The 11048-nt window shown below is 40.3% G+C and overlaps 1 protein-coding gene across 10 annotated transcripts in view; it reads right to left on the bottom strand.

The window, feature by feature from the left end:
- Positions 1 to 888: 888 nt before the first annotated feature.
- TTBK2 (tau tubulin kinase 2) overlaps positions 889 to 11048 on the bottom strand; it is a 123925-nt gene continuing 113765 nt past the window's right edge. For 7 of the 10 annotated variants that reach the window (XM_084776290.1, XM_084776295.1, XM_084776294.1 and 4 more), the window contains one exon: positions 889 to 8344. In XM_084776290.1, the coding sequence (XP_084632416.1) occupies positions 7882 to 8344 (463 nt within the window). In that variant the 3' untranslated portion in view covers positions 889 to 7881. Of the gene's footprint in view, positions 8345 to 9895; positions 10880 to 10910; positions 11019 to 11048 lie in introns of those variants that run through there. The other 3 variants (XM_084776297.1, XR_014778116.1, XM_084776298.1) reach the window with 3 other exon arrangements.

Genomic DNA, 11048 nt, shown 5'->3' with positions numbered 1-11048 from the left:
CCTCCGCCAGAAAAAAAAAAAAAAGTTGAGTAGCCTCGTTTTGACTTGTTTTTCGAGACGTGATTTTTCTGTATAGTTCTGCAACTCACTCTGTAGACCAGGCTGGCCTCGAACTCAGAGGTAGGCCTGCTTTTGCCTCCCAGGCGTGTGCCACCACCGCCTGCCGCCCCCCCCCCCCCCCCCCCGCAATCAGAGGGCTGACTTCACCACTGTCAAGCTTTCCAGCGGTCTTGTCAACTGATACTTATACTTAGGACAGAGTTCCTGCTGAAAGGCGTCTTTTAAAAGCATCAGATAACCATTACAGGTCCTCTGGAATTGTCCATCAGACTTGTATTTACTCCTTTACACACTGTATTAAAGCGCTTACAACTGGCGAACAATTTGTTATGTTTGAGAGGTCAAGCATAGTCACAGTTAGCTTCTGGGAGAGTAAGACGTACCTGCAGGTGTTTAATTCCCTGGACATGCCCCTCCCCCTTGGTTAAATAATCGAGATATGGAATCTAGTTGAGAAAAACAAAGTGCAGTTAATGTTCCTCCAAAGCAAAGCAGCAGTGAATTGCCCGTGTTCCTCAGGCAAAGGAAGACCACCAGGCTGCAGACCCTAGTGGAATCCCTGTAATGGTGTTGGATCTGCAGGGAGAAGGAAAGGAAGTTGTGCTGGGTTTAGTGGATGCTTGCAATCCCAGCACTTGGCAGACAGAGGCAGGAGAGTATCAATTTCAAAGCCAGCATGAACACACACATCCTCAGAACCCTGAACCCCTGAACCCTGGTTTTTCACCCAGCTTCTAGTCACTTCTGGTATGCTGCATCTGTAACAGGTAGTTTTCCAGTTTTTTTTCACTCTTTGAGATCCAAACCATCACACAAATAGCACTAAAGTTTGCATGCGCACTGAATGTTTTATTACTAGATTATAAAAATAAAATACAAAATAATTTTAAAACAAAATAATTTTAAAACAGAACTTAAAACACTGTACAAAGCTTTAATATGGTACAAATGGGAAAATTAAATAAATAATTACACTTTTATGTACAGATGGCCTATACAAAAGCTCTCCATGTTTTTCAGTACTTTATGCCCTTGGTTGCCTGAGCAAAAACACATAAAAGGAAGATGTTTGGAAGGGGAAGGGATACAATGTAATACATTTAAAAAGAACTTCAAAGAGAAACTGCACATCTCATTAAGAGGACAATAAAACAGATTAACTCATTTCTCTTGTTCAAGAATATAATTTGGGTTGTGACTAGATCTGATAACATTTGTCAATAATAGCTGATAAACTACAATATCTAATACAAAATGAGATGTGCCTCCTTTTCTGAAAAGCTTGGAATCTGTAAATAAATGGTCTGATAAAATAGGTGCTATTTTAGGAAAAGTGTCAAAGGGGATGAGAACTGTACATCAGGGACAGCAAGGTGGCTCAAGCCTGGATCATCAGATTTATTCTTTCTACTCAACTCATCTAATCTCATTTAAGGTTTTTTTGTTTGTTTTTGCCTCCCCCGTCCCCTAGTGAGACCAGGTCTCATGGAGCCCAAGTTGGCTTCAAATTCATTACACTGTCCGTTATGACCTTCAACACCTGTTCCTGCCTTCACCTCCTAAATGTTGAGATTATAGGCACATATTACCAAGTCTAGGCAATTCAATTTCAAAGTCCTGAGTGGCCCAGTGCTAAATTTCCTTTGTCTCTCTTTTTAAATTTTACTTTGTCTTAAAAGGATATATTTTCTTTTTTCTATATTTTAATTTCTTAAACTTAGAGAACTAATTTCACTAATTGATGAATAGTTTAAAGAAACTGTTTTAGCGAGGCATGGTGGCACACAGCTTTAGTCTCAGCACTTGGGAGGCAGAGGCATTGTTCAAGGCCAGCCTAGTCTACAGAGAGAGTTCCAGGCCAAGGCTACACAGAGAAACCTTGTCTGGAAAAATCAAAACCAAACCAAAACAACAAAACTGTTTTGAATAAAGTCTCAAAAGCTTTCTTTTCAGCGAACTCCCTAAATTAAATGACAGCCAAACTTTGTAGCCTTGTTTACTGCTGTAGGTGCGCGACAAAACACCTGGCACAGCACAAGTTTGATACAAGTGATGCAAGTGAAGTTTTGAAGATTTAAATCATGTTTTACAAGAGTTTTTAAAAGTATCACATGGCAAGGACAATCTACATAAACTTGGTTTACTACTGTTTTTAGGTGAACAATCAGGTATACAATAAAAAAATTTAAATCATATAGAGAGAATTCTATCCCACTGTTAGTGTAAAAATATGTTATCACCAAATTCTGTAATTCTATTAGTCTCAAAAATCTGCCTCATTCATACTGTTGTTGGTCCAGAAACTCTGGTTGAAGGCCCGCATCACCACTCTAGCGTCTGCTCACACTATTCCCCTCAATTAGAGAAGGCAGGTACTTGTTATTACACTGTAAGGACAATGAGGGCAACACTACTACTTTACTTCTGCCTCAGGGCTCCTTAAAGCCAAGGATTGAACAACGCATAGGAAAACAATCCCATAACCTTGACCTTGCCTTAGCAGTCATGGCTATCAGTGCTTATGTGGGAGCAAAACCTGAAATCACTACAGAGTAAAGCTTGCTATTTAGGATCTTGAGATTGTATGAAACCAAGAGATGATCTTGTCTCCAACTTTCTGATGCAAATCCTCTTACAAAAGGAAGAACTTAAATATTTTACCCAGATTCCCCTCTGAGCGAATAAGGATTCTTTGTCCTGTACTTGAGGGTTACTTAGGAGCTATAGGAATTTTTCACTTTCTGTAGTTCTGGAAAACAATGCTGCATAACAAGATGCTGTAGGCGCCAAGACTGTGTTAAATTTCTGGAGAAATGGCCAAAATATAGCAAATACTCAATAATGCGAGGCGTTCCTACTTAGACCTTCTCAGAGTACACACTAGAGCTTATAAAGTTTTGGTGAGGACAGGTTTCCTTTTAACAGGCACCACACTGTCTTAGTTGTGGAACTGCCTCCAATTTCCTTCCGTAAGTTAAGATCTGAATATACACCGCAGTGGCTTTTGGGCTTGGGTATAACTATTGGCATATAAGGACTAACACGGATTATAACCCTATAATTCATTTGGATTAAATCATAAATAGCTACTGTGCAAATATATTATCCATAAAACCAAATTCAAGAAAGTTAAACAGTACAGTTGGTTGTAAATGTCCTATCACCTCAGTGACAGAAGTGCTGATGACCTTTCCCCAGAAACAATATCCCAATACAAAACCAAATATAGGTACATTTTAAAAAGTGATACAAACTACTTAATTCTTGCATGAACATGACAGAAGTAATTCTTTTTTGTTTGTTTTTTCCTTTGTTTGTTTATGGTCCAAGTGTTTGTTTTGTTTTTGAGACAGTGTTTCTCTGAGTAACAGTCTGGCTGTCCTAGACTCACTTTGTAGACCAGGCTGGCCTCGAACTCACAGTGATCCACCTGCTTCTGCCTCCCGAGGGCTGGGATTAAAGGTGTGCGCGGCAGACACCCAGCCAAAGAAGTAATTCTTTAAGACATGCTATGTTTGACAGATAAAGCGAGTGAGCAGGAGGTACACTTAAGGACAATATATACATACATGTATGAAAACTTAAAAAAATAATTTAAAAACGTAGTTTTGAGACAGGATCTCACACTGCAGCTGAGGTGGACTTGAGATCACTGTGAATCGGAGGCTGGCTTCAGACTCTATTCTGTCTCCTCACCTCAGTCCCTCAAGTACGGGGTTAGAAATATGAGCCACCACACCTCCCTAACAAGTTTTTAAAATATGAAAAACTTTAATTGTGAAGGCTAATCTAGATTATCTACAAATATATTTTAAGATAGCATTTTTGAGATGCATTTTTTTCTTAAGCCACTAAATTGTGGATCATGTTTCTTCTATCACCAATTCCTAATGTTAGATTAGAAATGTAAAATTTTCTGCCCTTGAGGAAAAGGCACCTGGTTTGTCAAGGTTATTGGGTATAGAAAAATCTCATTATGACTTACCTAGCTATCTGGTCTAGGTATATAAAACATGCAGCAATGTATACCTTTTTCTTTGTACAATGGATGCACAATCACAGAAACAGCAGCCTAGGACTCTGTGACTGGGAGTCTCTGGTGCCTGCTGAAGCCCCTCAAGTTCCCACAAACGGCCAGGAGTGAGACATACAGAGTAGACCACCAAAGCAGCACACAGTGGTTTAGTATGCTAGAGCAAATAACAAAGTGGATAATGATGATAATGGGTCTTTGACCATTTTGCTACTTTTCTTTTAGGCCTTGATTTAACTTATTAGTCTCAACTTTTACCAAAGGCATTCATTGGAAAGCATGCGACTAAACTAAAGGTAGCTATGTTCCTGTCTGCAAGGCCAGTCTGTGTGTCAGGGTTGGAGATAAGTGCCTGCATGCTGACAGCTTCATTGAAAGCTGACTTAAAATCTGCATCTTAATGCTGAATTGGATATGGTCCAAGATTCTCCTCTTTTCACTATCCATTAAAGTCAGATACCTTTAGGCTGTGCAAAATTACTAGGTATGATTTCAGTATTTCAAGCAATTCACAAAGCCTGCAGGTCAGTGGTATAATTTGGGGGCAATGCCACCTAAAATTAGGACCTAAGCTGTTGCTATATTCATTCTTTGCATCATTGGAATAATCTCAGGGACTAATCAAGGACGGTAAGGACAGGTGTGAGTCAGTAACCTGTGCAGATAGAAGCCTGGAGGTACTTGTTACCCAAAGATAATTTAATTTCAGTCCTACACTACTTTTATTATAGCTACAGTCATGTTCTTCACCTTAGGCAAAATAGCTGAACTGTTTGTTTATTTGGATGACTTGTGGCTGAAATCTGAAATATGCCATCAGTAAAACCTCAAAGAACTAAAAAAGCCAAACCAGCACACAAACCTGATTTTCTGGATCATACTCCTGAGCCAAAAGTGTTGTTTAAGGCTGCTAACTCCTCATTTTAAACCCAAAAGAAATGTAGCATCTAAAAGCCCAAAAGCCCAAACTATGCTTTTAAATCTGTTTGTTTCAGGGTTTCTCTGTGTAGCCCTGGCTGTCCTGGAACTCACTCTGTAGACTAGGCTGATCTGGAACTCAGAGATCCACCTGCCTCTGCCTCCCAAGTGCTGGGATCAAAGGCGTGTGCCACCGTGCCTGGCTTAGCTTTTTAATTTCAGTATCAGGACAGCACTTGTAAATGTAACTACTGATATATAAAATATAATTAGTCCATTTTCTTTTCTTCAGAGCAGAAACATCTTTGGTTGGCTCTTTCCCCTACATACAATAAAACACTCTCACATAACAAGGCTTTTGCCTCTGGATCTTGATGAGTCTGTTAATGACATGTAGAAAAGGAGGCAACACACTGAAAGGTTGGAGAAAACAAACCAAAACAGAAAACATCCTGAGTCATGTGCCATCACCTTGGGTTTTGACTGCCAGCAGAGAAATTCAGACAGAAAAAGGCTGGGCCCTATTAGCTTTCCCAGTGGTTATAACTATTAGCACATTGCTGACTAGGGACATCAGTAATAAAGCTGGCTACTTTTAGCATCATTTAGCTAATGTAACAGAAAGAAAGATAATTTAATTATCCTACGACCCATCCTCACTCCCCTTCAAAAGAGTGACATGAAAGAGGCAACTTTCAGGAAATTTTTTAAGTATCAATTGATGTCAGACCCATAGTTATAATGCTCATCCATTCACTCTAGCCGTAATGACAGAACTATGTGGCTAACATGAGTAATCTTTGAGCCTGTATTACAAGCATATCCTGTTAAAATTTTCCCCTATTAAAAATTTTAAATGAAAATTAGTATCTTACACCTTGGCTTGTTAAAGACTGCCAACTGTTGCACTATGCACCTGGAAGGCAGGAGGACTCTTAGGTGTCACATGCCAAGAACATATTTCCAGAAAATGAAGATAAGCAATGCCCAAGTGTACACGAGGCACACAATAGAAAAGGAATTTTATCATCTATGATCCTGAAATTACAAATGCAGAATGAGAAAGAATGGATTTATATAAGCATATGTCTCTATATTTATAAATATTTATATAATTTACCATGAAAGACATGCAAGTAGTACTGCAGCAACTGTTATACACTATAATACACAAGGATCAGTCTCCAGTATTACAGCTGTAATAGATAAACAGTAAATGTGCCTTATCTACTGCACTGTTCTGAAGTGCTTGAACCTGGAAAGAAATTAAGCTTCCACACTATGCTACATTTCTCAAGGGAGACTTTATGTCTCAGTGTAGTGTTCCAAATTTGAAAACGTTCAAAACAGAGAACAAGTCAATGCAGCGTCAGGGCAGCTGGGATGCAGCAGTGGAACATGCTCCCAGGGAAGAGACACATTCCACCTCCACTGTGCCCCTACCTCAAACTCAACTGTTTTAGTTTTGGCAGCAACACAAGGTCAAAGGAAACGTAGATGTTTGTTAGGAGGCAGATTTCAACAGCAGGCAGATAGATCTCCCTGACCTCAATAAGGTTTTAATATACAAAACCCACAGGGCATCAAATAGCCCACTTTAAAAGTCTGGTATCCTTTAATATGCCTGATTTCCGCTAGTAGGCAAGTGAGATTAGAGCAAATAGGACCAGCCTCACAAACTTTATAGATTGAGACCTTCCCCTTGAGACTTTGCTGCACTGAAGCTTCTTATGCAAAGGCACTGGCTCCTGATCTGCCTCCTGCCTGTCCTACGTAATTACACCATGTCTTCTTAAAAATGTGGAAATCAGGCTAAGAACACAAGAAACAGGTAATAAAAATATTGAAACAAAACTACTTGGCCTAAATTTATTTCCCAGATATTCATACCTTATTGGCTAAATGTATAGAATACAAAACCTGAAGATTATAAGCCTCAATAACATACTTAATTTCTTTCCGAATCTCTGAAAGCATAAGCCACATTCTGAAGTGTTGTGTGTACTTTCCTAGTGCCATCTTGAAGGCCGACACTAGAAAAGCGCAGGGAAGCTGCCCTCCTCGTTAGTCTCCTTCTGCAAGGAGGCAACGTAGTCAGGAATGAGGGACACTTCTACCTTTAAAGACGCTGTCCCACTCTCTGTCCCTCTCCAAGCACACCTGCCCAATAGCTCTAGCTGACATTGCTTTCCTTTTTGAGATGAAAATATACATGTTAAGAGCTGTTGCTCAAAGGAAAACAGCAAGATCTGACTAATTAAGGGTAATTGGATTTTGCAGTGTTAGTGTGTGCTGCTGAAACACACACTGGGGTATATTGTTAAAATAAGAGGGAAGAAACGTTAACTTGTAAAATCCAGGAAAGAAAGGTATGGATTCACTAAATAAACACACAGACCAAATATACCCAGGTAATGGTTTTCTGGCAATAGGCTGCTTATATATTTGAATGTCTGCTCAATGACTCTCCAAGGTTAGGAAGTTTTAAATAAAAATATCAAACACTTTTGCTATATACGTTTTGAGTAGAGGATTAACAAATTAGGCATTCTATTTAAAATCCCATTCTATTTCCTATCCTCAACTTTCTGTTTCAAAGGCAGCTATAAACACGAGCTCATTTAATGAGTTCCTTCCCCTTGGACTTTGCTGGCCTGAAGCTTCCTATGCAAAGGCATCGGCTCCTGATCTGCCTCCTCCCTACCCTTGGTAATTACACTATGTCTTCTTATAAATAACTGATCATGTTACTTTCTTTTGCAAGAGAAGATCAACACTGATTGTTTGAAACAGACAGTACAGGGACACATATGCATCAGGTCTAGGAGGAAGATCTCACACCTTTCCCAGAGATGCAGCCCGCTCACTTCCTATCTGCTCAGTTTACTGGCTGGCTTACTCTTCCCTGGGGGAGTTTTAGAGCTGGCTGAGTGGTGGTGGAGGCTGCCAGATCCTTTTGGGCCATTCTTGCTGGGTTTACAATGCTCCTGTTGGCAGGACCTCCTGGAGGAGGAGGATCCTGAGTGGCTGGGGGGTGACTTGCTTCTCCCCAGATGTGGGGAAGAACTCCTCTGGTCATGGTGGGGCCGTCCAGCTCTAGATGGTGAGGAACTAGATGTTCTAGGCAAGGATGAGCTTCGAGGAGAGGCACTGGGACTCCTTCGTGGTACAACTGGACTCTTGGGTGGTGTTTTGGGATTGTGAGGAGATCCTGGGCTCTTGCACTGAGTAGTACTCCGGGATTTCTGAGATCCATTTTGAAGAATTTGGGCCAGGCGAGAGAAAAGGTCTGAGTCAGAGTTACTACTCCCTAGAACTTTATATCTTCGTAGCCTTAAAAGAATAGAGAAGAATTAATTTTTCTCATGATGTGAAGTGTGTCAAAACCAAAAAAACCAATAAAAGGATACTGAGTTACTCTTTCACATATGCTATATGTGACACTGGACAAAGAGCACCTTGTGCCTTTTGGTTAATGTTTGTTTCCTTTGACAAGATCTTCCTGTGTAGCCCACACGGGTCAGTCAGTAACCCAGGCCAGGCCTGCCTCAGCATCCCAGTTGTTTGGATTACAGGTGTCCACCATCTCCTAGCTCTCCACCGTTCCTGGCTGGGCTGAAGCTCACTGTGTAGGTCATTATTGCCTTGAACTTGTGATTGCTCTGTCTCAGTCTCCCACGTGTTCCACCGCATATGGCTTTATAATCAGTGTAGATGGTAGTCTGTGTTGTCTCTGGACCATCTTCTTTAGTTTAATCCTTAAAGCCTTATGCTAATATTAACAAAAGGGTGGAACTTTAATCTGACGATGGTGTTGAGAGGTGAGGCCTCTGGGAAGTGGCCAGCTTAGATGAGATCACTAGGGTGAAGCTGCCATGGGTAACCCTGGTGGTCCTGTGAGTAAAGGGAGGAGGCCTGGCATATGCAGAGACACACAACTGCTCACGCTATCACGTGTTGTGATTTGGGGGCGGGGCTTGCCATGGCTTGTGCCATGCTACTTGGAATTCCAGTGAATTTCTAATCCCATTCTCCTTGTAAGTTAGCCTGTCTCTGGTAAATGATTATAGGAACAAGACACTGACTAAAATATAAGGTTTTAAACAGAGAATGTATGTATTATGGACCTTTAAAAAAAATACTAGGAACCTCCCCCATCTAGAAAACAGCTGTACTGGAAGAATCTGTTGAATGTAATTATTTTAGAAATCTGAAGTACATTAAAGGCTGCAATACAGACAGGATAACTTGAACATAAACTGCCAGTTAATTTTGGTCAATTTTAGACTTTAGTAAGGTGAGTAGTTACCTGTCCCTACCTTGAGCCCTGTGGCAGTCAACTCTGTACTAGTTTCTAAAGCAGTTTGCACACAACTTGGAGGAATCAGGGAAGGCAAATCAAACCAACCAACCAACCCTGTCCTTAGGCTGTAGGTAGGCTAGGAAGAGTACAGTGCTTCCACAGGACCAGAGTTAGTTCTCAGCACTTGCACTGGGCAACTCTTGACCAGCTATAACTCCAGCTACAGGGCATCCAACCCCCTCTTCTGGCCTCTGAGGGCACCTGCACACATTAGCCCCCTACCCCCACTCCCAATTAAAATCAAAGTCTTAGGGGAAAATATCTGTTTGGAGACTAAACTCTTAACTGCTTTGTTTGTGGCCCCCCACCTCATTCATCCAAGGACAGCTCTGAATGAGAACAACATATTTGTTGATGATAACAGCAAATTACAATGTCAACAGGTTGATGACCATGAGCTTGAATGTTTTGAATAATAAATTCCTCAGTAAAAACAGCCAACAAGTAGTTTTGACTTGTATCAATTCAAACTGGGGAGATAATTTCCTCAGATGCCTGGAGAATATTTAATATTCACTGTATTTTTTTTTTTACTTTTTAAAATGTTAATTTATTTGAGTTCAGATATTTTTAAAATATGAAAACTGGTTGAATTTTTTTAAAGCTATAATTCTTGTAGACATTCTGTGGGTAAAAATTTGATCAGCCATATTAAAAAGTCACTGATGGCTTACAATTCAGCGATGTGAAAAATAAAGACTCTTTGGGAAGGTGGCATTTGGGTCCCTAATTACAGGAAGGAGCTAGTTATCTCAGGCAGGTTAAACACAACCTTGGGCTCTGCTGATTTTCAAACCAGGAAGGGTATGTGTATTATGTACGTGACAACCCTGGCCCTTCTATAACATATCAAGCTGCTGAAAGTAGTTTTTTCTTTAAAAGAAAATTTTCTTCGTGCTTGCATGCATGTCTGTACCTTAGAAGCCAGATGAGGGTGTTGGATCCTCTGGAACTGGAGTTACAGAGGGTTGTGAACCACCATGTGGCCAGGGCCCTCTGGAAGAGCAGCCAATGCTCTTAAGTGCTAAGCTATCTTTCCAGCCCTATTCGCTGTATTTTTATGAGAAAAAGAAATAAGCTAACCTGCATACAAAGCTGAACATGCAAATGATCCAATAACAAAAGCTACAAATTAATTTACATTCAGCTCCAGTCAGTACTAAAACTCTTCACATTTCTTCTGAGTCAGTGCATTAATGTGTAATTTCCTCTCTCTGCAAGTCCCAATGGTGATAATACAAACATTGTCTTGTTAGTGTTAAGAATTCCACAAGTCCTGACCCTTGTGCTTATTATTATTAACCAGATCAACTATTAAGAAATCACCTAATGATACAAATGGCTTAGGCCACATCATTGAAAGTGAAAGGATGTGACATTTCAGAGAACTGGTATATTTTTATTTTATTTAGTTTTTAATTTTAGGAGGTCAGTCATATGATGGTAACTTCATAGATAATGGCCCCAGTGGCCGATATAATTCCTTTTACTCTGCTGGCTTAAGTCTGAAAAAAATGACATTAAACTTTATTTTACCGTGCTCTAGTTTTTCATTGCGCTTCTCATGACATACCAGCAGTTGAAGCAGGTCATTCTTACACCTCTGCCCATTACTGCAAGCCCCCTTTTCTGTGACTGAAGTGACTGTCAGAGGATACAAAGAATTAGTATCTT

Source organism: Acomys minous (assembly GCF_964271855.1).
Source record: "Acomys minous genome assembly, chromosome: 3".
NCBI classification, from domain to species: Eukaryota; Metazoa; Chordata; class Mammalia; order Rodentia; family Muridae; genus Acomys; species Acomys minous.
This window is presented reverse-complemented; position numbering and strand designations above follow the sequence as displayed.